The sequence below is a fragment of the Ochotona princeps genome, chromosome 13 (assembly GCF_030435755.1).
Source record: "Ochotona princeps isolate mOchPri1 chromosome 13, mOchPri1.hap1, whole genome shotgun sequence".
NCBI classification, from domain to species: Eukaryota; Metazoa; Chordata; class Mammalia; order Lagomorpha; family Ochotonidae; genus Ochotona; species Ochotona princeps.
In genome coordinates this window covers 3,974,894-4,001,403 of record NC_080844.1, presented here as the reverse complement: position 1 = coordinate 4,001,403, position 26,510 = coordinate 3,974,894, and the positions used below count along the sequence as shown (strand labels likewise).

Sequence of the window (26,510 nt, the reverse complement as noted above, 5' to 3'; positions counted from 1 at the left end):
AAATCTTATGAATTCCGATTTTTACAAAAGGAAAAGAGCAAACCTACACTGAAAACATCTAAATTACCCTAATCGCCCTCACCCCAAAAGGTTGCTCCGCAGTGCATGTGCTGTGGGGTGTACTTCAGAAGCCTCTGTCTCCCGTTGTGGTCTTCGATATAATAAAGAGGGATGGTCTGAAATCTCCTCCACCCCACAGAGAAAATGATTGGATCTCGGGATTTGAGGATCTTCTTATACCAACGGTGTTTCTTGAGGCGCATCTGAGGGGAAGAAGTTCAACAAAATCTCTGGTGAAGCACGCATCCCACGGGCCTCCCTGGCTGAGCCCGCTGCCCAAAGCACCTACCTGCACATATCCAACGTTGCCCTCACTGTTGCCCAGACCACCCAGGATCATTGGGTAATGAGGATCAAAGTTGAGCACAAATTCACAGGGAACGTTTTCAAGCTCAATTCGAACATACATCCCGGGGCGAAAACCTTCATACTGAACTCTGGCATCGTCATCTTGATCTTCAAATTCCGCCCGGTTAAGCTATGTATGAGACAAAAAAACCAACAGAGTCCCAAAGCACTGCTAACTTTCTAAACACAGAATCAGCATAGAGATTTCTAAGTAAACCATGGAGAGAATTCAGGCTTTATCCTAATTAAATGCTGGCTGGAAAGGCTTACTGATTCTCTGAGCTTCTTTCTCATGGTTTCAGCCTTCCTTCACACTGTGTGGGTTCCCTCAACCTCGCTGGCAGCAGGATAGAGGCCTTGAGTGGACAGACTTCATCAACCGCAATGTCACGGATGCCAGGGTTCAGGGGCAGGTTCCTGGCCCCCAGGGGTTCTGGTTGTTCCACGCTTTGCCGTCGATGTGTGTATACGTCTGCGTCTCCCTCAGAGCGAGATCACCGCCTTCAACAGTCGGAGAAGCTTTCTCCCTCCCCCACATACAGCAGGCCAGACTGCCCACTTCCAGCCTCCCCTTGGGAATTCCACAGACTCCCTCCATCTCCACATCTGAGCTGAAATCAGATACTCTCTAAATGAACAGAAAACCTCTCCTGGAGAGCACAAGCCACACAGGCCACAAATTACCCACCCCGTCGGATCAGGCAGTCCCTGTACCACAGGGACTGCAAAGTGAACATACCGCCTCCAACCGCTGCACTCAGAACCATGCTCTGGTACCACGGCTCTGGTGAACTGACTCATCCAACAGCTCGACCGAGAGGGCCCGGCTAGGACAGGCTGTGGCAGGCTGGCACGGCGGGCTGCCTCACCTGGGCTTGCTTTTGCATCTCTCCCTTCAGATCATCAAAATAGGTGCTTTCTCCTTCATCGTACTCGGCATCAAACATCTCCTTCAATTTTCTCTTCTTCTCCAAATGCTTTTTTTTGGCATTTTCCTCTTCACTGGGGTCAATTTCTTCCTTTTCTTCTTCTGCATCTTCAACCTTGTTAAAGACAAAATGTCATAGAAGTTTATTGAGATCTTTTCTTCAAATATTGAAATAAATTTTAAAAAAGGTTGGCTTGTTTTTTTTTTTGTTTGTTTGTTTGTTTTTTAAGCTGCAAAAACCACAGTATTGCTACAGATACAGCTACTACCATAAACTGACATTCATCAATTTGGCTGCAAATCAAAACACCAATAAAAGTGGAACCAGCTATTCCTAAGTCAGATGTTCCCAGATACTGTCTTTCAAATGGGGAGAAAAGGAAAAATTTTTTTTTCCCAAATGATACTTAAATTCAAGAGAGTAATAAAAGTGCTCAGAAGTATTCAGGAAGTGAAACTTCTCTGAATAAAAAATCAAAAGGAATTTGGTTAGAGCCAAGATTAGCTTTAGGGTTAGTTAGCCTTTGAATTAAAATGAAAATAACGGGACCTGACATGGTAGCCCAGCAGCTGAAGTCCTTGCCTTGAACACGCCGGGATCCTATATGGGTCCTGGCTAATCCTGGCAGCCCCACTTCCCATCCAGCTCCCTGCTTGTGGCCTGGGAAAGCATTAGAGGATGGCCCAGAGCCTTGGGACCCTGCACCTGCATGGGAGACCCAGAAGAGGCTCCTGGCTTCAAATCAGCTCAGCTCTGGCCACTGCAACCAATTGAGAAGTGAACCACCGGACACATCTTCCTGTCTGTCTCCTCTCCTCTCTGTGTATCTGACTTAGAGTTAGAATTAGGTTTATGTCTAGGTCCTTTGTTAAAACTGTGGTTATGATTGGAATTAGGGATCTGGTTAGTTAGGCTTAAGAACAAGTGTGGGGTCAGATGGGAACAAAGGTTAGAGTTACAGCTAGGGTTAGGGTTAGGGTGAAGGCAAGGTTAAGGATTTGGGTTAGGGCTAGGTTTAGTAGGCTCAGGATTATTGCTAATCCAAGGTGAAGGTTGGTAACAGCCAGGATAGGTTGAGAACTTAGGCATAGAGCTAGAATGAGGGTTAGGACTAAGACTAAAACTAAGGTTAGGATTAGAGCTACACTTAGAGCTGGTTTCATGGCTACTTTTATGGCTAGAGTTATATACTAAGCATAGATCAAACTGACAGTGGCCAAGACATAGTCATACCTGAGTATCTGGGTCTGGTTTTCCTTTGTGCACATCTCCTGTTTCCAGGTCTTCAAAGTCACCATAGAGCTCTTCTGAGAACATAAAGAACATCACAATGGCACCACCATGAATAGGACCTGCATATGACATTAGCATCCCCAAAGCCCCAAAGCCCAGGTGTGCTTTGCACTCTAAGCTTTTTTCTTACTGTGTTTGTCACTGCACACAGCAGAGACCCTACACCTACAACATAATGCTCAGCCCCCCTCCTCCCCGTGAAAAGGTTTACCATTTTGTCACCTATCTGGATACAGCAAATGAACCCCTACCGGGTTGTGGGCTTTTTTTTTTTTTTTTTTTTAAGACACAGAGAAAGAAAGAGAGAAAAAGATAAAGATAAAGACAAACAAAGATATCCAACTTCTGGTTCACTCCCCAAGAGCAGCAGTGGCTGGGGCTGGGTCAGGCCAAAGCCGGGAGCCACAACTGCATCCACGCCTCCTACACGGGTCTCGGGGCCAAAGCACTTCAATCATGTTCCCCTGCTTTTTCAGGTGCGTTAGCAGCAAACTAGACAGAAGCAGAGCAGCCAGGGCTACAACTGGTGCTCATGAGAAGCTGGCACCGCAGATGATGGCCTAAACCATTGTACCACAATGCCAGCCCTCCATATTTAATTTTAAGTTTAAATTTCATCAGGAGTGATTCTTCCAGTATAGGTAATAACCATTCCGTTTGAGAGACACAGAGCAGGCATGGTCCTGCAGGTTAATCCCCAAAGCCAACATTTTAAAGAATAAATAAGCTGCTCTGCCTAGATCCAGCTCCCTAGTAATGCAGCTAGGAAAGCAATGGGAGACAACCCATGTGTTTAGGCACCACTGTCAGACCCAGATGGAGTTCTAGCTCCTGGCCTTGGCTTGGTCCAGTTCTAGTTGTTGTGGACATGTAGGGAGTTAGCATTTGGGGAAAAAAAATCTCTTTCTCTGTCACTCTGAATAAACTACATCTTAAAAGTAAAAATAAGAAAGTGTCATGGGCCCGGCGGCGTGGCCTAGTGGCTGAAGTCCTCGCCTTAAAAGCCCCGGGATCCCATATGGGCGCCGGTTCTAATCCCGGCAGCTCCACTTCCCATCCAGCTCCCTGCTTGTGGCCTGGGAAAGCAGTTGAGGACGGCCCAATGCATTGGGACCCTGCACCCGCGTGGGAGACCCGGAAGAGGTTCCAGGTTCCCGGCATCGGATTGGCGCGCATCAGCCCGTTGCAGCTCACTTGGGGAGTGAAACATCGGATGGAAGATCTTCCTCTCTGTCTCTCCTCCTCTGTGTATATCTGGCTGTAATAAAAAAAATGAATAAATCTTTAAAAAAAAAAGTGTCATGACTTGTTAACAGTAAAGGTGAAAAGTCTCAGTAACAGGTTTAAGAAAATATAATCAGGCGACACACCTAGGGAGAACTTTACATAGCATAATGGAGAGAGAGAAACAGCAGAGCCCAAAACAGTGCTGACCTCACGCGTCATCTGTGTTTTGGAACTCTGGGTTCAGTGACAGCTTCTGCTGTTATAAGAAAACAGACGATTACAGCAACATTTAGCAGGCTATTACAACATTTTCCCACAAGACAAACTTGGGAAGCCCCAGCTGTAGGCAACAGTCAAGGCTGCCTCGTATCTACACAAGTGTGCACGGCTGGGGAAAAAAGCAGCTAATAACTGGCGGGCATTGTGGGTCTGGTTAAATGTCAAATTTGTGCTAACTATGCCAGTGTGCCAGTGTAGTGGCCTATTCCATTCTATTTTTATTTATTTATTTACTTGTAAAGATCTGGGAGAAAAGTGGGGAAGAATGTCTGCTGTGCAACCACTGTGCCACTCTGGACTCATGCCAACTGGGGTCGCTCCATTGCCACTTGCTGCCACCATGAGCACATGGGGACAGGATATGCACTGCTAGGTGCTGAGGGCCTGGGGTTAGGTCAGAATGGAGGCCACCAAGGCTTGTTTGGCTTCCGTTTTGGATCAGAAGGGGGAATCCAGAGGACCTCCATGGATTAGGTTAAAGTACACGCATGCGCAAGAGTAGGGTTTGGGTGGACTGGGCCAGGCTAGACTGCACAAATGAGAGTCTTGTTTGGGGCAGGTTTGTAGGGGTTCTTTGGGGTCACCCCAACTAGGCTGCAAGTACCCACCAGCGAATGTCAAGGCTGGTGGTGGGCCATGCAGGGCTGAGCTGCAAGCCAACTAGTGATTTCCAGGGGTCTTCCCGACTAGGCCACAATACCTGCTGGGACAAGAGCTGGGTCTGGGAGTGGGCTGGCCCATGTTGCAGCACCCATAGGGGCTGATCTGGGTACAGGATTGTTTGGAGTTCTTGAGGGTTGCTGTGTGCGGCAGATAGCTGCCGCAGAACCACGTGCTTTGAAAGCTATCCTTGAGACAGACATGTACTTACTTCTGCACTTGGAAGTTGCTGCTCACCAATCACCAAGCATTGGCTGGCTCAATCAATATGGGACCTAGCTCTCAATGCTTGTGCCACATCAGTAAAGACCAAGGTGGCGAGCCTTCCAGGTCTGCCTCCTTCCTCAGAGAAGATGGTTTCCATTTGGCCACCCACTTTTATAGTCTTTATCTTGTGTCTGTCTTGTTCCTTTTTTTTTGTTTGTTTTTTCCTCTTATTCGAAAGGCAGATTTACAGGGAAGGAGACAGAAAGATCATTCATCCACTGAATCACTTCCCAAATGATGGCAATGGCTGGAGATGAGCCGATCTGAAGCCAGGAGCTTCTTCTGGGTCTCCCGTGTGGGTGCAAAGACCCAGGGTTTTGGGCCATCTTCTGTTGTTTTACCAAGTCACAAGTGGGGAGCTGGATGCGAAGTGGAGCAGTTAACACACGAACCGGAGCCTATATGGGATGTACTTGCAAGGGGAGAGTTAGCCAATTGGGCCATCATGCCGGGACCCTGTCTGATTTCTTATTTTCTCACCTGCACTTTGCCTTACTCTCCAACCCTGCTCATGCTGCTCTGGTCATGGTAGTCTGACCAGGCCACAGCACCTGCTGGTACATGTGACTGCTAGATGTAGAGACCAACTCAGTAAGGGCTCTTGGTAGGTAGCTCGATGAGTCCCCTCCAAAAAATGCCCAACCTCAGGAAACTCCACAAGGAAATCAGATCTGGGCCTGGAGCACACAGTGTGGGATTGGGCTGCCCCAACTGCTGACGCTGTATAAGGAAAGACAACATATTGGGATACACATGAAAGACAGGACAGCCAGTCTCTCTTATTCAACAGAGAACCTTGAGTGCCTCACCAAAAGATGGGAAGAAGAGCAGGTTGAACAATGCTACAGGCGTTTAAGGCTATGAAGGGACCTAGGCAGACATAGACAGCAAGTATGGGAAATGGTAAATGAAAACCAATACCATCTGAGAACAATTGGGACTACGCAAGTAACACCCTCAGGACATTCTACCCTCACCACAGAGTCCCTGGGACCAAATCAGGGGACAATGTCCCCTGGCACTGATGTAAACAGGCAGCAAGGAGTGGTGCAACATCTCCTACTCATCCCCACGGTCACAGAAGGGAGGGCAGGGTCTTTCTACCCACGCCATCCTTTCCCACAGCACCCAAAGATCTACATGTGTTTGCAACCCACTCACCTATAAAACAAAGATATAAAATAAATGTAATTTAAAAAACAAAAAATCTTGAGAAGACACATAATCGATGGAAAGAGGGTAAAATAGGAACAAACCTAACATTGTTGAAAAAATGAAAAAAATGAAAACAAATGAAAAAAAAAATTAAGGATGCTACCAAAGGGACATAAGAAACAATATTGGGGCTGGCGCTAGGGCCGAACTAGCTAATTCTCCACCTTCAGGCACCAGAATCCCATATGGGCACTGGTTAATATCCCAGCAGTTCTACTTCCCATCCAGTTCCTTCCTTGTGGCCTGGGAAAGCAGCACAAGATGGTCCAAAGCCTTGGGACCTGCACCCTTGCGGGAGACCTGGAAGAAGCTCTTGGCTCCTGGCTTTGGATTGGCTCAGCTCCAGCTCTTACAGCTGTTTGGGGAGTGAACCAGAGGATCAAAGATCTTTCTCTCTGCAAATGCATCTAACACTCAACAGTATAGAAATAATCCAAGCAGAAATCTGTAGAAAGATGGCAAATAAGCTAATAATACTCAATATGCTTAGTCATCAGAAACAAAGGTCATTACATATCAATCAGAATGACTACAATAAAGCAGTGAAATACCAAATGTTGGGAAGCATGCAAACAAAATGGATCACTCAAATACTGCCAGCAGAACCATAAAATGTTTCAATTTCCTAAAACTAAACATGCAATTATCCCTTGATCTAGGTTCTGTACTTCTGATTTTTTTTTTTTTAAGATTTACTTATTTTTTTCTTGGAAAGACAGATTTACAGAGAGCAGTGACAGAAAAATCTTCATTCAAAGTTCACTCGTCAAATGGGCTCAACAGCTGGGCTGAGCTGATCCGAAACCAGGAGCCAGGAGTTTCATCTGGGTCTCCCAGGCTTTGGGCCTTCCTCCACTGCTTTCCCAGGCCACAAAGCGGTCTCTCTTTCTTTCTGTCTGTGTAAATCTGCTTTCCAAGTGTGTAACATAAATCTTAAAAAAAAAAGTCCCATAATTTTGCGTTCAAGACTATTCTTTTCAACTTGGCCATTATTTCAGATAAGAAAGAAAGAATAGAGAAACCAGTTGTCTGAGAAGATCATTGCTATTTACTTACCATCTTCTGCTAATAGCTTGGCCGCGTCTTTGTCCTCCTCCCACTTGCCAGTCACAAAGCAATCTCTGATACTGTTCATAACCTTCAACAGAAAAGTCAACACTTGGTTGATAAGCTCCAATCATTCAACAAAACAACTGCTAAGAAATGATACTGGGATAGCCTAGAGCGCTGGGTTTGATACTTGTCTCGCTCCTCTAACTGCAGCTTCCTGCCAATGCAGACCCTCAAGGACTACAGTGATGCCTCAGCTGACTGGGTTCCTGTCACCTCTGCGGGAAACCTGGATCAAGTTGCTGGCCCAGCTCTGGCCTAGTTCTAGCTGTTGGAGAGACATCTGAGGAGTGAACCCATGGAGATGGGTGCTCTGTATGTCTCGGACTCTGTCTCAAATGAAAATCAATAAAACATTTTTTAAAAAAGGGAAATGGCAGTAGGTAAGGTTTGTCTTTAAGTACTTGGAAAAACTTTTGTGGATATTTTCATTTCAAGCAGGCCAACAGACATCTCTGCCTTTGATGCAGACAGCTTAACCACAGAGAGAAAGCATAAGGTCACAACACTGAGCAGCAGACAGGGCAACTACTGCAGCCCAGTGATCTTACAAACACACAAGACACTTCTAACATAACTAATCTTTAAAGTTATTAATGTTTCTGAGACAGTGGTCTTGTTTCTTGTTGGTCTAAACAATATATCTGTTTGAAAATTCAAACTCCACATTGGGAGAAAAGATTTTATAAACACTGTATCTGGCAAGAACTTGTACGTAGAATATATAAACGATTCGTAGACCTAATAATAATTTAGTTTTTTTTTTTTAAAGATTTATTCATTTTATTACAGCCAGATATACAGAGAGGAGGAGAGACAGAGAGGAAGATCTTCCGTCCGATGATTCACTCCCCAAGTGAGCCGCAATGGGCCGGTGCGCGCCGATCCGATGCCGCGACCTAGAACCTCCTCCGGGTCTCCTACGCACGTGCAGGGTCCCAATGCATTGGGCCGTCCTCAACTGCTTTCCCAGGTCACAAGCAGGGAGCTGGATGGGAAGTGGAGCTGCCGGGATTAGAACCGGCGACCATATGGGATCCCGGGGCTTTCAAGGCGAGGACTTCAGCCGCTAGGCCACGCCGCCGGGCCCGTAATCTAGTTTTTAACATGAGAAATTGCCTCAATTCTGTGCAACTGCCTAGGTTGCCTTGTACATAGGCAAATGCTACACTACTGAGGGAAAAGCAGCCTATAGCCGGTCGGCATGCTGGGCCTGGTTAATGCCAAATTTTTTAACTACACCACAATGCTAGCAGAGTTACATATTCTCTCTCTCTCTCTCTCTCTCTCTCTCTCTAAAGATTGGGGGTTGGGGGGTGGCCAGTGGATCTTCCAGAAGACAACCCCAGGGCCCGTAAGGGAGTTTGGGTAAGTGTGAGAATACTTTACAGGTGTGGAAGGACTACTACAATTTTCCACAGACCAGGCCACGGCATCTGCAGGTGAACAGAGGCTAGGGGTGGGCCTGGTGGGGACAACTAGGGGTTGCTCTGACTAGGCTGCAGTTTCTGGATTTGTGACAGGCTGGGTTGATCTGGGCTGCAGCTCTTTTGTGTGGAGATAGGGTTGGGGATGGATATGAACAAGCAACTGCATTCACTGCTATGTTATGTGCATAGGCTGATGTGGGTGACAGACTGAGGCAGACCCTGTACTAGCTGAGCCACACAAGAGTCAGGTCAGGAGACTTCCTGATGGACTCCCCAGATAGACCACTGGACTCAGACCCCGACCACAGGAAAAATCAAAATACATGTGGTCCAACTTTGGAGTGCACACATCAGGTCTTGGTCTCTTCAGCTGCTGATGCCTGTGCAGTGAAGCATGCCCAGACACACAGAGGACATGACGGCCAGTTCGTCTAGGTTGTCAGAGGATGTCGAGTGCCCCGACAGAGGATGGAAAACAGCACAGGTTGGACCATTCTCCTAGCCAAGCTCTGCAGCAAATATCTAGGTGTGTGTGACTTTTTCAACTAGACCTTGGAGCCCTAAAGCAAGAAAACCAACAATGTCTCAGAACTATTAAAATCACTCAACTAACTCCCTTGAACACTTTTCCCCACATCGGGCTCTCACATCAAATGACTGCCCTGTCACCTCAGGATGTGGATGTAGCTTGGCAGCAACGAGTGCCACCCTCTACCCCTCCTTCTACAGATACAGGAGGAAAAAGAAGGAAAACTGTAAACATTTGCCCCACACTCCTCCTCCATACCTCAACCCTCCCTACCCTAACCAGTGGCCCAAATGTAAGCACTAAACATAAAATACAGATTAAAAAAATGAGAAATTGATATTTGAAAAGTCCATTTCTTCAAGGACACATAAACACATATGGCCAATAAGCACATGACAAGATGGCTCAGGGAATTAGCCATCAAGGAGATATAAATCAGTAAGTCCAGGAGACACCACTGCACACCTCCGTGGATGGCTTAATCAGAACACTGAATGGTGAGCAGTGAGGAAGAGTAGAGAAACTGGAGCCCACACACATGGCTGCTGGAAGAGCAAAATGCTACAATCACTTCAGCAAAGAGAAATAGAGTAAATGAGAAAAAACATTTCCAGTAATCATATTAACAGCAGCACATAGTGCTACCCTGTCATTCTTCTGTAATGTGATCAGATTTGAAAACGAGCAATTACATGAATTCCTAATCCCATCATCTTCAGACTCACCAGGAACTAATTCTCCAGTGGCAACACAGATGTAGCGTTTAGCCCTGAGCATGCCCTGGAAGGGTGTGTTTCCCTCGCTCTGGCTACCGAGAAGGCCTAGGAAGAACCATCAGCTGACCCACAGCACAGGTGCTCTCACACCCGCTGAGATGCTGAGTTACCATTCTCTACTAAAGGAAACCAGGACTTCGTAGGGTTGACTGTCGGTCTGGTGTCGGAAATGTCTAAGACAATGCTGGCTTAGAATGTGTCACAGGGACCACAGATGCCCATAGGAAGATCCTCACAGGTTAGACAAGAGCAATGTGAGAATAACAAGGACAGCAGAAGGAAGCATATCAACTACATTTAAACTTGTAAGTTCATACTGTTAAAAGAAGCCACTTTTGGAATGTCCTTCCATTCAAGATTCAAGCATTCATCCTGCCTACACGGTTCTACATAACCGAATGGCAGATGAGGGCAAACATCTCAGTAGGCGTACTCAGTGGCATGATGAAGAGAAATCACTGAGCAGAACAGCACCAGTTTTATCTCCTTAAAAATGAGTGGTTCTGGGGCCCGGCGGCGTGGCCTAGCGGCTAAAGTCCTCGCCTTGAACGCGCCGGGATCCCATATGGGCGCCGGTTCTAGTCCCGGCAGCTCCACTTCCCATCCAGCTCCCTGCTTGTGGCCTGGGAAAGCAGTCGAGGACGGCCCAAAACTTTGGGACCCTGCACCCATGTAGGAGACCCGGAGGAGGTTCCAGGTCGCGGCATCAGATCGGCGCGCACCGGCCCGTTGCAGCTCACTTGGGGAGTGAAACATCGGATGGAAGATCTTCCTCTCTGTCTCTCCTCCTCTCTGTATATCCGGCTTTCCAATAATAATATCTTTAAAAAAAAAAAAAAGAGTGGTTCTGGGCACTGAGTGTCAGCAACTGCTAACACCACGAAGAGACATTTTATGTGCCTAAACAAAGAAACAAACAAAAAAAATCAAACCCACATTCTATCAAACTTCTAAACGTCTCATCCATAGTAGCTGCAACCATGTGGGCACTTAACCTATTTTACGAGTAAATAAAATATAATTAAAACGAAACACAGTTCTCTGCTCTTACTAGCCACATCAAAAGTGCTCAAGAGCCCACTGGACAGCTGGCACTTGGGAGACAGCCATCACCAGGGCTCAGCTAGTGAAACAGAGAGTCTGACCAGCAGCACCTGGCAGGTGAGGCAACCGCGAGAGCCAGAAAGAACTCACAAACTAAAATAAAACCTAAGGGAAAAGAAAGATGAGGGGAAGGAAAAAATATGAATTAAGAGACTGAAAAGGCAGAGCAAAATCCATGAATAAAACACAGGTAAAACTAAGGTATGCCATTGGTGATGCCACCTTTGAGGATGCAATCAGGAAGAAAAGGAAAGGACTGCCCAGGGTCTGCACAGGTTCCCTCCACAGGAGGAAGGGATCCTCATGGGATGACTTCACGCAGCATGGCTAGCGGACACCAAGGTTGTGCTCTTGGTGTGAGCGATGGTTACAGCGGCATTCATTCACCTCCCAGCAGTTGATTCGTTAAAAGTTGCATGACGATTTTACGTCTTAAAATTTACCATAAAAACAGTTAAGTTATATCTCACAATGTAGTAAGTGCCATGCAGTCCATTACAACAGGTCATGTGAAGGTGAGAGGGTTCCCTGAGGAATTATTACAGTTAATCTAAGTACAAGGACCAAGAGCCAGTCAGCCCTGAGCAGATCAGAACGCTCCAGAAAACAGAGGCAGAAGTGTCTAAGACTCATGCCATGGCAAGCTAGAGCACCGCATCACGGGAGTGGTGAGCTCGGAGAACATTATTCACAAGTGTTCAAGGACTTCTGCTTACAAATGGCAGAAACTAAAAATGCAAACTCAGGACACGAAGTGTGTATCCCAGTTAAAAACACAAGATTTCAAAGATGTAATGCCTCAGGTTCAAGAGCACTACTATCTAGCCACACTAGAAGCTGGATGTTTTTCTTTTCCCCATAGCACAGGAGCTTGGCCCAAATAAACTCTGAACACGTTATTGCTGAGGAGATAGGAAATACCTACCCCAACATCTGAAAAATGACCCTTCACAAGAATAAAAAAACCAACAAAAAGCAAACAATACTGAAATCATGTGAGCTTCTCAAACAACTCCCTAATTGCCTTAGGAATCCAACACACTACACAGCCTTACCTCCTCTAAATCCCAATCATGGGGTGCCTCCACGGGAAACCTGGAGCAGTCCAAAGAGTCAGCCTTGTGCTTACACCCTCTGTCAGGCTGGCTCACACGGAACAACCCACCAAGCTCTTCTCGGGCATCAGCATCTTCCTCTTCATTGTCCTCTGTCACTGAAGAGACCACCGTGACGGAAAGGTCAGAAGAAAGACTACAATCACACAGGATCCACTGACTTCACAGCGGGTTAGGCCACACATCTTACAACCCAGGGGACCGAGGAGGGTGCTCCGTGTGGCAGGATGGTGGTGACCCTGAGGGAGTTAGTCACCGAGAGAGTGGACGAGTCACAAAGAAAAGGAACCTACTGCTCCATATGCAGGATTCCTGCCTTCCTGCAAGGCCACAGCAGAGGGTTCACTGAGGAGCAAGGATTCAGGAGCGAGAAGGGACAACTTAGGGCAGAGCTTTAAATTATCGCGCAAGAGCTGTTGAGTCTCCAGTCGCAAAGGGGGCTTCAACCAAACCTGAATGAGAATCAGGTCATGCGGAACCTTTAATGAACAAACATCTACTCGAGTGGCCTTGGTCTGAGCATGAAACTGGGCAGCTTCTCTTCATTATTGTTCTTATTGTTTCCAAAGACAACGACACACAAACAGTTTTTGAAAAATATAAAATTAGAGGACAAAGTCAAAAGGGAGAACAGGATGGATACACATGGTTCTCATGCTCAAAAAGCGAAAACGTACTTACAAGGAGAATTCGTTTTCTGGTAGAAAATTTCATAAAACAAAACTTCTCCAGAATATTAAGTAGGAGGTACGAAGTGACATAATGGATAGTACGTGCACCAGAAGTTTCATTGTAAAATTGTAACTATTTTACATGAACAATCTGTAGTCCTTATAGGCCAATGCCTAAAATCATCAGCCAAATGTAAAATACAACGGGAAGTAGGGTGGTTAGAAGTCCCACCTCACGTGCTCCAAACAATTCCCTCACTTCTACCTCAGACACGAATCTGAGACTGGAAGGATTCCAGCTCTGACCCACAGTTCCTTACCCGTCCCATAAATAAGCTTCCGAAGATTTGGAGCTGTTTGTTGCTGCCTCAAGAAGGCCTCAGCTGCCTTTCTAGAAAGGTCTTCCTTCCACTTGAGGGCTCCTGAAAGGAAACAACACACAATTACGTCTGCTTTCTTGACCTGCCTGCTTCAAACTCACCACTCACGCACCCTAAATTCATTTAAGATGCGACATTTCCAACAACTAACAAAATCTGCAAATGTTAACGTTGTGTATCTTGAGTGCCAAGTTTACGGCACTAGGCAATTAAATTCAAGCATACCTGAAGTTTCTGTGGAATAGTTATTTTCTTCTATGTAATCTTCCTCCTCCTTTAGTAAGTCTTCTATGTCGCTGGTCTCCTCAGTGAAGTTCTCTGGGGCTGGTTTCTGACCCCGGCCTACTTGAGAAGGTTCTGCAAGTTTTTCCCTAAGGCCCTGCTCACTTTCTGAGTCACCTTCCTGTGAACTGAGTGAGGAGCCTTGCTCAGATTCATCTTCAGATCCACACGCCTCCTCAGCTGTGCAGTGACCCGAGTCAGAGGTGAGCGCTGCCTTCCTCGCTGGCCAAGCCTTCAGGTTCGAATGGTCGCTGCTGCGATCAGCTGCAGCCTGGCCTACCTTACGCTCTCCAATGGCCTTCAACCCTTGAATGGACCGCTCTCTCTCTGCCATGGAGTCTTCTTCATCACTGCTTTCATCGGCTTCCTCGGCTTCTCCTTCATCCCCGGAGCTTCTCTCAAGGTCATCGTCACTGTCCGCAAAGGCTGGCAAATCCTCCTCCTCACTGTCTTCTTCCGGCGCCAGCTTCTGCCGTTTGACACCCTGGACACTCGTATACTTCTCAGTCATTTCAGCATCTCCCTCCTCTTCCATTTCTTCGTCACTCGAGCCATTTCCCAACCTGTCGTCTTCAGACATTTCATCATCGTCTTCATCGTCACTATCTCCAGACTCATCGTCTTTATCTTCAAATATGGCTTTCCGGCGCACTCGGCCAGTTTTCGGATCCGTTTGCTTTTCCTCTTTGGGCATCCAGAGTCTATAGCAACAAGTAATGCAGAATAATCCCATTTGTGTAAGAATTAGCTAATCAAAAAGCAGCAATCAAAGAAATAAAACAGCCCAAGGAATGCTTCAATATGACCTAGCACAGGGAAAAAAAAGATCTGAAAAACCCCAAATGAGCAACCTGAGGCATGGTATTTATTCCTAACATCACACTTCAGAGGAATTTAGAGAACAGTAATAATTTAAAAATAAACTATCTTCAAAAAAACTTCAATTCTTAAAAATCAGCTGAGAAAGTAGTATGGGCCTGGCATCGCAGCCTAACAGCTAAAGTCCTTGCCTTGAACTTGCCGGGATCCAAAATGGGCGCCAGTTCTAATCCCGGTGGCCCAGCTTCCCATCCAGCTCCCTGCTTGTGTCCTGGGAAAGCAGTCAAGGACGCTCCAAGGCCTTGGGACCCTGCACCTACGTGGCAGACCCGGAGGTAGCTCCTGGCTCCTGGCTTTAGTTCAGCTCAGCGCCAGCTGCGCTGCGGCCACTTGCATAGTGAATCCTCAGAAGGAAGATCTTCTTCTCTGTCTTTCCTCCTCTCTGTATATCTGACTTTCCAATAAAAAATAACTAAATCTTAAAACAAAACAAAACAAAAAAAGTTAACATACAGTAGACCTTCGTGAAGACTGATTAGTTTTTTTTTTTTTTTGATTTTATTATATTTTTTTTAATTATTTATTATTTTTACTTCATTAATTACATTGTATTATGTGACACAGTTACATAGGTACTTGGGTTCTCCCCACAAGACTGATTAGTTTCAAGGCCTGCGCTACTCAAACGTTTGAGCACAAGCTGAGCCAGGCCCGAGGCAGACAAAATGAACCTCAGTCACCCTGTCTTGTCGGCAGTGAGGACGCCTCCCCCCATCTGCAGTATGTGGGTCGAGTCCTGCATAATTCCAGGTTCAGCCTCCTGCTAACACACCCTGGGAGACAGCAGATGATGCCCGGAGCCTGGACAGCCGAGTGGGACACCCTGTTTAGGTTATAGGCTCCCAGCTTGGGTCTAGTCCATTCTTGTCTGGGCAGTGAGCTAGCAGATGGAAGAGTCTCTTTCCGCTTAAAAATAAGATTAAATTAAAAAGAGAGAGAGAGAAAAAGAGAGAGAGAGAGAGAGAAAGTATAAGGAAGCACGCTAAGACTGATAGAAACTACTAAAAGCACACAGTAGACACAGGACTCCCAAAGCCAAATCTGGGACAAGACAGGCAGCAGAAAGAATGACAGTAATGGAAAAATAAATAACACACGGACTAAAGGCCATTATTTAAGAGATAGTGGAGCAAAGGAGGAAGCATCTGTGCCCAACGATGTCAGCTCTCTGATGTAGAAGGAACACAGAAACACATATGAAGAAAAACACCATTTCAAGGTCATCACTGCTGGAACTGACATTTTGATTCCTGGCTGTACCAGTTCCAACCCAGTTCCCTGCTCATGGTCTGGGAAATCAGGAGAATGTGGCTCAAGTTCTCAAGCCCCTGGGCCCCTGCACCCATGTGAGAAATCTAGAGGAGGCTCCTAGCTCCCAGTTGTGACCTGACTCAACTGTGGTTGTTACAGTCATTTAGGGGAATGATTCAGCAGACAAAAAAAAAAATCTCTTCTACAGAGAATGTGGAAACAACGGTCTACCGACTTTCCTGTAGCCCTTGATCCTTTGCATCCTAATCAGCTATGTAAAGATTATCAAAATTAAGAAAAAATAAATATTTTTCTCCCTTTCCCTGTAACTCTGACCTTTCAAATAAAATAAATCTTAAAAAAAAAAAATTCGGATGCTAAAACCACATGATGAAATAACTACATGAAGCTTCTTACATATAAAGTAAAACACTGATTAGAGAAACCAAAAACTGTGTCCTAAGAGAATGAGCAAATTAGAAAACAGCCATTACAAAATGACTGCTTGCACAGAAAAAGTCAATTTTGTGTGTAATATGTAACAGTAGAATTATTATAAATAATGAAGTCAGAAAGAATATCTACACAGGATTACCAGAAGAACCCAGAGAGATGAGATGCTAGTTAACAACCACATGGATCCTAACAACAGATACTTCGGGAGGCCAGCACTGTGGCACATCAGCTTAAATCACTGCTTGTGACACAGGCATCCCATACTGGAACACTGACTGAACCCCGGTTACTCCAATTCCAGCCTAACTCCCTGCTAATGTGTTTGGGGAGCAGCAGATGGCCCAAGGACTTGGGCCCTACCACCACACTGGAGACATGGTGGTCCAGGTTCCTGACTTCAGCCAGGACCAGCTCATGGTGTTTCAGCCATCTGGGGAGGTGAATATCTCTTTCTCTCCCCATCCCCTCTCAAAGTCTGTCCTTCAAATAAATAAAATAAATCTTTAGATTATGTATGTTGGAACCAATTATAAAAGAGACAGGGACCAGAGTCAAGCCATGGCAGGTTAAGCCTCTGCTTCTGGAAGCAGCATCGCAAATGAATACTGGTTCTAATCCTGGCTGCTCCACTTCTAGCTCCCGCTCCCTACTAAATGTGTCCAGGAAAACCAACCGAAGATGCCCCTTCATCCATATTGCAGCCCTAGAATAAGTTCCAGGTTCCTGGCTTCAGACCAGCCCAACTCCAAGCATTGTAGCCATTTGGAGAGTGAACTAGAGGAAGGAAAATCTGTCTCTTCTCTCTCTCTTAACTCTGATTTTCAAATTAGTATTTTTTTTTTAAAGTCACTGTCTCTCCTCCTCTCTGTATATCTGGCTTTCCAATAATAATAATAAATCTTAAAAAAAAAAAGTCACTTTCAAGATTGGCAGCAATTCAGAACTGTTGAACTGTCAAAACCACCTGAACAGCGCCCTTGGAGCATGCCTCATGTTGGGGACCCTGGGATGGGTGGGAGACTGGATGTGGCTTTTTCCTTTACTACCCCCTTACCTCAGATACAGGGAAAAAAAAGAGAGTGTGGAAACAACGGTCTTACCCACTTTCCTGTAGCCCTTGACCCTCTGTGCCCTAATCAACTATGTCAAAATAATTTTTAAAAGATCTGAAATAAAAAGTCACTTTCAGATAAGCTTTTACTGAGATTCAGAAATCAACAATAACAAAACCAATGTTTGTCGCCCACTGCATAAAAAGGAACACAAATTCTCAACCCAGACCAAAACATAATTCACATGAACCACAGACAAGCAGAAATCTACCCTACTTGCAGACACCAGACACACAGTCCTGTAGCCCCTGGAAAGACTCCCTGACTCGCTGCAGTATATGACCGACAAACCAAGCCAAGCGGCCCCAGGCGTCCTAACAAACTACAAGCAAACTATGCCAAGGACTTGTTAGTGTTTGAGTAATACTATGGATTTGTCAAAAGAACCAATCTTATATTTTATTTTGCAAAAAGATTCCCACATAATGTTAAGTAAAAGGAGCCCTAAAACACGTGCATACGCAAAGCAAAGTGAAGCGAAACAACCTAGAATGAAAAAACTCCCACCAAAACATGCTAGGATTGCAGATCTGTCAACATCATCTCCTATGCATACTTTTTTAAAAAACTGAAAACAGAGAAAAGGCAGACTTACCCTTGGTTGTCTATGTCCTCTGACCCCAGAGGTTTGGAATCAGAAAAGAGAGTCACTCTGCTTGAAGCCATCTTGGCATCAATAGTGGAGTGGGTGGAGATGAGACTCTGGACAAGTTCCTGGGTGGGTCCTGCCTCCTCCTGCCAAGATCATGGGAAGAGGACAAGTGAGGGAGGCACAGGCACTCCATGCCTCCTCCTGCCAAGGCCACGGGGAGAGGGCAGCACAGGCATTCCATGCCTCCTCCTGCCAAGGACACTCCAAGGGCGAGGGCCCTCCAAGGAGATTTTATCCAAACACGGCTCCCAAGAACTTCTTACTACTTGAAAGAGAAAGCCCCAAAATCACTCAAACACTTGGCTGGAAAAACCTTTAGGTCCTAAAGCTACACAGTTAAATGTCCATGATACAACTAAGAAATAAAAAATAGAGAGTCCATTTAACAAACAGAATGAAGCCATTTGGAATGTGAGAAACAAAATGACAAAGAAAAAAAAAAGTTGGAGCTAAAATGCTGTATTGCACAAAGAGGCCTAGGTGCAGAGGTACCCACACTGAGGTGTGGATTAGGGGAGCATGGAGGGCAGGGCTCATCCTTCCTGCTTGGGAAAATGTACCATCCTATTTGTGAATTTACAACACACACGGAAGCCTGTCTCATTGATGGGAATACAAAGTAAGTAAAACCGGAGTACACTCCTGTCTGTGATAGAACGACAGACGCAGAGGAAACGATGTGGGTCAGAACTGAGCTGGCTTCCTCACCGGTGCCTGGAAACCATGGCTGCCGCCCAGGTCCACATACACAGCGTCCTTGTCATACAGCACCCCGCCGACTCCCGAGAGAGGGGCGTACACCAGCTTCTCCTTCTCGTTTAAACAGCGCTTCTTCTGCTGTTCAGGAAGAGCACAGGGGTCTGGGAGGAAACTGACATCGCTCACGGCAAAATCTCCTACACCTGCAAGACAGAAGCCGAGAAGAGATGCCAGCTGGCCACGGGGCCCACGTGGGTCAGCGACCTTAAACCCATACACAGGGAGAACTAGGCGCATCGTTCAAATGTGGACCGTGCCTTTAGCTAGACCACAACAGTGTCTGCTCCACACCTATGCACAGCTGGCCTACTTTAAATGCCTCCAGCGAGGTGGGCTCCCCCGTTAGGCCATTTCTCAGTCCTCCCAAGTGTTCTTCAAGCACAGCAGGTTCAACCATGGGAGGTACCTGGTATGTGGACTTGGCTTTTATTTTTCAAGTGTGCTCCTCTCAAGTAACCATAAAGAGACACCTTGCGGTCACATTTAACGTTTGTTCGTATATCCTCGGGGTTGGTCAAATCTTCCATCCTAGAACAAGAAAAGTCCATCATGGGGCAGAAGTCTGTCACAGTCCTCGTATACCTCCCTTTACATGCTGATAATGCTTGCTCCAATTTACCAAACTAGAAAATACAGAAATAAGGAAGACAGCTCACATTCCCGTCGGGGGAAAAGGAGCAAGCCCTAGAGCACATGTCTCACAGGTTTCATGTGATACACACGCCCCCAGACACCAGAAAAATCACATTCTCCAGGTTTGAAAGAACAGACCTGTGGTCTAGGTTTTACTGCAGCAATGATTCCGGAAGGTGGGGGAGGAAAGGGTCTTCTGAGCTCAGAAAACAGGAAGAGCACAGAGGAAGCAATGTGAAGGTACACTGGGTAACTGGGCACGCGAGCATAAACAGCACCAGCAGAAAGGCGCGTGGGGCCACACCCTTAGCACCAAATACCTCAAAATCCTCCCATTTTTCTCAACATGGCATGGTCCAGCTCTCTCAGAGGTACAGCACAAAGGAAGCTCCATCATTGTTAGTTTCCCAGCCTTTTTAGCTTTGAAGTATACATTCATTTACCTGTCTGCCAGAATGTAAGGGTGGGAGGTTTGCCACGTGAGAGGCCTGAACTTCATGACTGTAATAAAACGGCCCAGATTGTGAATTTCTTGGTTCTGATATTCTCCGTGTACCATTCCAGAAAGGTAGAAGAGCTTTGCACCCTAAATGTTTTTAAAAAAATAATAAAAATTAAATTCTTGCAGATATGCATTAAAATAAAATCCCCAAATAAGTAAGACAAAGTTGGGAGAACCCGGTTACACCACGTCCCCAAACTTCCTTTAGACTTATTGCATGAGGAGCCTACAAGCGTACACTGCTCCCCCAGGGAAGTGGCAGCATGTCAGACACGCAGAGGGTAGTGAGAGTCCTGAACCTACAAGGGATACTGTGATGAACAGGTCACAGCACCACGAAGGGACAGAGGGAGGGCGGCAATTCTTGGCCTGATAACTAGGAGAACTTTCTAACTACAGTAAGTTACAAGTCCAAACCCAAGCTACAAGGTGCCTGGTGTGGGCAGTACAGGGATCAGTGGGTTACATAAGAGGTGTAGAACAGAGACCATCTTCAAAGATACAATGCAGAGACTGTGAACAAAAACATAAAACTCGGGAGGTGAATGACACGGAGATGGTTTAATCTGCCTATCTGAAAAGGACAGGAGCAGGTATCTGGTGAAGCAGTAAAGACTTCCCAAACTGGAGTGCATGGGTTTCCAGGTCTGGCCCTGCTCTCCGTTCCACCTTCCTGCTAAGGCATACCCTGGGAGGAAGCAGGTGACAGATCAAGTCCTGTACGTCACCCAGGTGGAAGACCAACAATGAATTCTGGGCTTCAAACTTGTACCTGCTGCAGCCTAGACTGTTGGCACGTTTGAGAAATAAATCAGCAGATGGAAACTCTACCTCTCTGCCTTAAACAAAGAAGAAACACAACAATACCCAACAATTATTTCTCTTCCTACCGGGTAGACCTCTGTCCAGAACCTGTGTTTTAACCGCTTCTTTGTCTTCTTCAGCTGCTTATTATGCTTGAAGGAGTCTAGGTGGGTGAGAACTCCCATAATTTTTGGAAATCCATGAACTTGACAGATGTTTAGAAATTCAAATGTCTCCATTTCAAATCCAAAGCTGGCATCTATAAGCATCAGCACCTGGAAACAAAGCACTTTCTCATGAAAACCTCAGAAACAGACCATCTAGACCAAGGCATGCAGAGCAAGGCATGGCCACCGGCAGGAACACCAGTGGGAAACAGAAGTATGAATTCATTTACATACTGTCTATGGCTGCTCTCCTACTACAATGGCGGCACTCAGTAGTAGGAGACTACGTGACCCACAGAACCTCAAATGTGTGCTCTCTCTCAGGCCCTTTGCAGAGACAGACTGCTATCTTCTGCTCTAGCCCCAACCAAGTGACTCAGGGACCTATCTGACAGGGGCTTCTACCCTATGATTGGTGTGAAGAGGCCACTATAAAATAATGCCTACCAAGACTTTGACTTCAAGAATTGAGGTATATGAGAAGCAAGTAAGAGAGCCACGACTACTTTAGCCCTTTCTGAAGCAATACGGATTATGTTTCTAATAAGCTATTTTTTAAGCCAAACAGGTCTCTAGCATTAGAAAAGTAGAAAAGTGGCAAATATTTAAAATTAAAGTATACAGAAAACCAACTGTTTGTTTCAATCTTCTCATAGGAAAACCAATCTGTTCTTCTCTTTTTCTTTGCTTAGGAAATATGTGGTAAAAAGATCTTAACTTACGAGTTCATGAGTATTATGTAACTGCTCAGGAAAAAAATGGTTTTCTTTTTTTAAAGATTTATTATTATTGGAAAGCCGGATATACAGAGAGGAGAAGAGACAGAGAGGAAGATCTTCCATCCGATGTTTCCTCCCCAAGTGAGCCACAACGGGTTGGTGCACGCCGATCCGATGCCAGGAAGCAGGAACCCCTTCCGGGTCTCCCATGCGGGTGCAGGGTCCCAAAGCTTTGGGTCATCCTCGACTGCTTTCCCAGGCCACAAGCAGGGAGCTGGATGGGAAGTGGAGCTGCCGGGATTAGAACCGGCGCCCATATGGGATCCTGGGACGTTCAAGGCGAGGACTTTAGCCGCTAGGCCACGCCGCTGGGCCCAGGAAAAAAATGTTTTTAAATCAGCAGTTTAGAATTCATGATGGTAAAATTATGACGATCAATAACTTATAAGAATAATGTCTAGAGTTTAAGACTCTTTAAACATGCAAAGGTATTTGAGTCAATTCTTACAGAATTCTAGCATTAGAAATGAAAAGACATCTCTGTGCTTACCTTTACATTGTTAACTTAAAATGACAAACACAGAAATACCCATCTTAGAGTAAACTACGGAGCATCTCCAATGCCGACCCGTGATATACACGAAGGTAGGCTGCTAGCAGTTGTGAGAAGGCACACAAACCTCTGCAGACTACAGGCCAAGCCTGCACAATTCCGCAGTCACAATGGAACAAGTTCAAGTCCAGGGGACTTGCTACAGAGTATCCTGACACTCTGCCTCATACCATGAGATACCAACAGGCAAACCCATTTGTTGTAGGACAGGAAGAACAGGTAGGAAGCAACTTGGCTTCCTTGGCTGCCAACCTCCATTGACCAAGTCACAGTCTTTATGACCCTTCCAGTACACACATGAGCATGCACACACTGAACCCATGTGACAGATGGTCCAGTTCAAAGGCATCTGGAAGGATACTGCTTTGAATGGAACCAGAGGTCGAAGAAAACGTGTATGTAGTCTGTGGAAACTGGATCCAGTCTGAGTATTGTACCAAATGCATGTGTTCCTTCGGAAAACATTAAAACACACAGAAAAGACAATCTCCCTTCATATGCATGCTCATAAAAATAGAATGTGATATATTTTACATATAGAGAAATTAAAGACTTTTATACTTGACTGTTTCAATCATTTACATGCACAGGTTGAGTTAGCTATGCTACTTTGTGTTGAAAACAGTATGAGTTTTCACTCATAGCAAGTAAGTAGAGGTCCAAAACTTGACTGCAACTTCGGACTCTGACAGTTTTTAAAACACTATATTTACTTTTTTTTTTAAATTTAGGAGTCTTCCACCAAAAGGCAAAATTCACAGCTCCCTAAACCAAACAGTTCCCCAGCAAAAGCTGAATACGCGAAACAAAAAGGAGGGATCTCCCACCCCCAAATTCCTGATCGGGATGGTTTTGGCCTGTGTGTACATGACTTCATGTTTGCTGAACAGCACGGTTCTCATCCTTCCATGTTTTCTAACTGCTGGAAGCTGCAATGTCTACGTGATAAGAAGATCACACCTCTTCACTTCCAGGACGCACTCAGGGTTATGCAAACTAACCTTGCAGAAGGCTGTTCTAACACTGCCCTGCACATTTCTTACAGCTTCATCTGTGGGAATGTGCGTCTATAAACTAATGAGCTTTTAGCAGTAACGTTCACCAAAGATTTTCTTCATCCTGTGGTTTGCTTTAAAATAGCTCTCCCTTTACTCACTTCATGTTTATGCTAAGAACAACAATAACTCAACCCCATCTTCTGGATCCACTAGCATACTCACTAAACCTCCTAATCACTAAACATTCTTCCCTCCCACGAGGGTTAAACAGCCTGTCACACACTGCTCTAAGCCTCTATCAGAAACCCAGGCCACCAGTCAGAAAAAAACACTGATCCTGCTAGGACAGGAGGTGAACTGAGTAGGGCTGGCTCATGGACCCCCCTAGTATGCGCAAAATCTGGCATTGGGAGGGGTTCTGATGGAGGAGCCTGGGCAACTTCTCTGGCAGGACACAGACCCAACAGGTAAGCCCAAGAGGCATGATAGGAAACAGCCCAGAACAGGCCATGGAGTTTCCCACTAGCACACATTTGGCATGGGTCAGGGGCAGACAGGGTGAATAGGTTCACGTCATCCACTGGCAAATCCGAGCACTGGAACAGAGTGTGGGTCGAGCCAGATTCGGTCACAACAAAAACCAGTGCACTATATGGAATGCCAAGGTGAGGTTGCCTGTACTGGATGTGACCGCAGCACCCAACAGCACACGTGAGAACCAGGAAGAAGGGGGCAGAGCCAGCAGGGGGAATATGTGGGGGTTCCCTTACTGGACAGCCACTCCCACTGGAGAGCGTGAGCCGGGATGGGGGCAAACCAGACTAATCAGGGCTACAGCACCTGTGCACCTCATGTACTAGATCAGGGAGGCCAGGCTGGGCTGATGATTCCTACTGGTGCAAACCAAAATTAGAGTGGGTGAGGGTTGTTTGGGCTTAGCCGCAGCATCAGTTGGCAGAATTGGGGGGGCTAACTCTGTCAAGTCAAACCACAGAACCACTTGGAGAGTGCATAACTCAGGAGTGGGAGAGGTTGGGAGGGACACAGTGGGCTCCTCCCTCTTGGGTTACCATTCCCACGGCAGAACAAGAAATCTAGGACAGGGACGGGGGTGGATAGACAGAGAGGCACCCAACAACATCCGTGAGGGCTGGATAGTTGAACTGATTAGATGGAACTAGGCTTTAATACCCATTGACATGTATGAGAGCCAAATGGGATGTGGGACAGACAGGACTAGTCTGCTACACATACTGGCAAACCAGGGCCGGGCGCAGGCCTGGTGGGGGTTATTGTGGGTCACTCCAAATAGGATGCAGCTCCCACGGGTTTATACAAGGGCCGAGTATGTGTTGGGCAGAACCAGGCTGGACTGCAACACCCACAGGTTCCAGTGGAAGTCGGGGCTGAAAACAGAACCAACCCAGCAATTGCAACCACCAGCTGATAGGGGCAATGGACTGTGCTGGGCCCTGTACTTGCTAGTACATACAAGAATCTGGTCTGGGAACACCTCAAAGTTTCTTTGGGGATCTCCCCAATTGAACTGCCTGAGTCAGAACCCTAACCATGAAAAGAAAAAGACAAAACAAGCCAATCAACCACCTGAGCTATATGCTGGCAGTGAAAACCTGGGCAGAGACTCTATGATGGACCATGTCAATCACTGGATTCTCCAACGACCTCATCATGCTTGGAGTGGAAAGACTGGCAGCGATTCATAACTGGTGAACTACCAAAAGAACTTGAGCAAGAATCTCAGAGCATGCCCCACATCCGGACCTAGGGTGGGAGGAAGACTGGGTGAAGCTTCTCGCTCAATTTTCCCTTTTACCTCAGATACATAAAGGAAACAATATGGAAATAATAGTCTTACCTACGTTCCTATAGCCCTAGAACACTTTTGCCTTAATCAACTAAGTAAAGATTGTCAAAAATATAATAAAAAATGGAAAGAGGGAAAAAAAGAAAAGAAACCCAGGCCACACCCACTGCCTTACCAGATCTGCTACTTTGGCCAGGTCAATCATCATGTTAATGTCACACCCACATTCGATGATTGTGAGTCTGCGCTTTTTACCTGTAAATGAAAAGAGCTACATTTTACTATTTGGGAACCCCAGGGAAAAGACTTTACACACATTAACTCCAACACTTTAAAATCACATCCAATAAAATGCTACATCAGTTGACTTGAACATGCAGAAAAAAATCTGTTCTTAAAAGAACAAGAGTGTGAAGCAAATCACATCTTGTTGTATTTTTTTATTTACAACAACACGAAAAGCCTACCCAGGTGAGTAAAGCGCTCCAACAGGTAAGACGGTCACTGGAAGGGCTCCATGTAGACCATGGTCCCGCTGGTCTGCAGCCCCATCCAATGTCCCTGTGCTCTCACTACAGCCAAGAACATCCACAAACCTAACACAACTACATGTCCACCGACCAACAACCATCCCTGCATCAAGGCAAACAGGAGATGGCCAAGAATGCCCCAAAGAGAAAGAAAAGTCTCAATCTGTGTCACCCCTGTGCCACAAGACTCCAAATGCTACCTCTGCCATTTGGGGAATTTCTTTCATCTGCCCTCAAGCACAAAACTCAACACCCCTCCACCCCCAGAAAGCACAAGTGCTTACAGCAAAAAAGGAAATTCCCCTCTCACCATCACAAGAACATGTCTCACCAGGGCCAGCGGCACTTAGCACACAGCAGGTGCACACTGTCTGCTACATCAACGGGCTCACCATGACACGCCAGCCTGCCCAGGCCCAACAGCCTCCCCAAGCAGCTCACTGGCCAAGGCCAAATCAACCAAACTAACGCCTGCCAACAGCACATGTCCATCAGTTTCCCGGGGAACGGGATGTGAGGCTTTAGGCTCCACAGCAGCACCCCTCACCTGATACAATGGTCACAGGGCCCCTGATCTCTGTCAGCTTCTGCCTGGTGAAGTTCCGGATGAGGCACTGGATCAAAGTGCTCTTGCCAACTTTCGGGGGCCCCATCACCACCACTACTATGGGTGGGGGCTCCAGGGGAGTTCGATCAACCACTGGAATGTGATGCTTTTTTGTCTTCAAATCCTGAGTCCTATTTATTTCAAAAAAGAAAAAAAAGCACATTGACTTACACAATACAAAAGAAGATAAGGCCCTAGCAAGCATAGATCTCAGACAGAGCAGACAATTGACAGATGGAACTAACTCACTTGGATCATTTCCGGCCCCAACAGTCAACACACACAAGCCTAAAGGACTTAGGGAGTGGAGCACTGTAGACAGATCAAT

At 46.1% G+C, this 26,510-nt stretch overlaps 1 protein-coding gene across 2 annotated transcripts in view; it reads right to left on the bottom strand.

Moving 5' to 3' along the window:
- BMS1 (BMS1 ribosome biogenesis factor) overlaps positions 1 to 26,510 on the bottom strand; it is a 40,361-nt gene that overhangs the window by 12,245 nt on the left and 1,606 nt on the right. The window contains exons 3-17 of one of the 2 annotated variants that reach the window (XM_058671210.1): positions 26,123 to 26,313; positions 25,221 to 25,300; positions 20,810 to 20,998; positions 19,861 to 20,003; positions 19,191 to 19,312; positions 18,734 to 18,927; positions 17,969 to 18,108; positions 13,619 to 14,376; positions 13,334 to 13,435; positions 12,283 to 12,440; positions 7,335 to 7,416; positions 2,571 to 2,641; positions 1,278 to 1,451; positions 350 to 538; positions 83 to 263 (exon numbers count right to left, since the gene is read on the bottom strand). In XM_058671210.1, the coding sequence (XP_058527193.1) occupies positions 83 to 263; positions 350 to 538; positions 1,278 to 1,451; positions 2,571 to 2,641; positions 7,335 to 7,416; positions 12,283 to 12,440; positions 13,334 to 13,435; positions 13,619 to 14,376; positions 17,969 to 18,108; positions 18,734 to 18,927; positions 19,191 to 19,312; positions 19,861 to 20,003; positions 20,810 to 20,998; positions 25,221 to 25,300; positions 26,123 to 26,313 (2,774 nt within the window). Of the gene's footprint in view, positions 1 to 82; positions 264 to 349; positions 539 to 1,277; positions 1,452 to 2,570; positions 2,645 to 7,334; positions 7,417 to 12,282; positions 12,441 to 13,333; positions 13,436 to 13,618; positions 14,377 to 17,968; positions 18,109 to 18,733; positions 18,928 to 19,190; positions 19,313 to 19,860; positions 20,004 to 20,809; positions 20,999 to 25,220; positions 25,301 to 26,122; positions 26,314 to 26,510 lie in introns of both variants that reach the window. The other variant, XM_058671209.1, reaches the window with a different exon arrangement.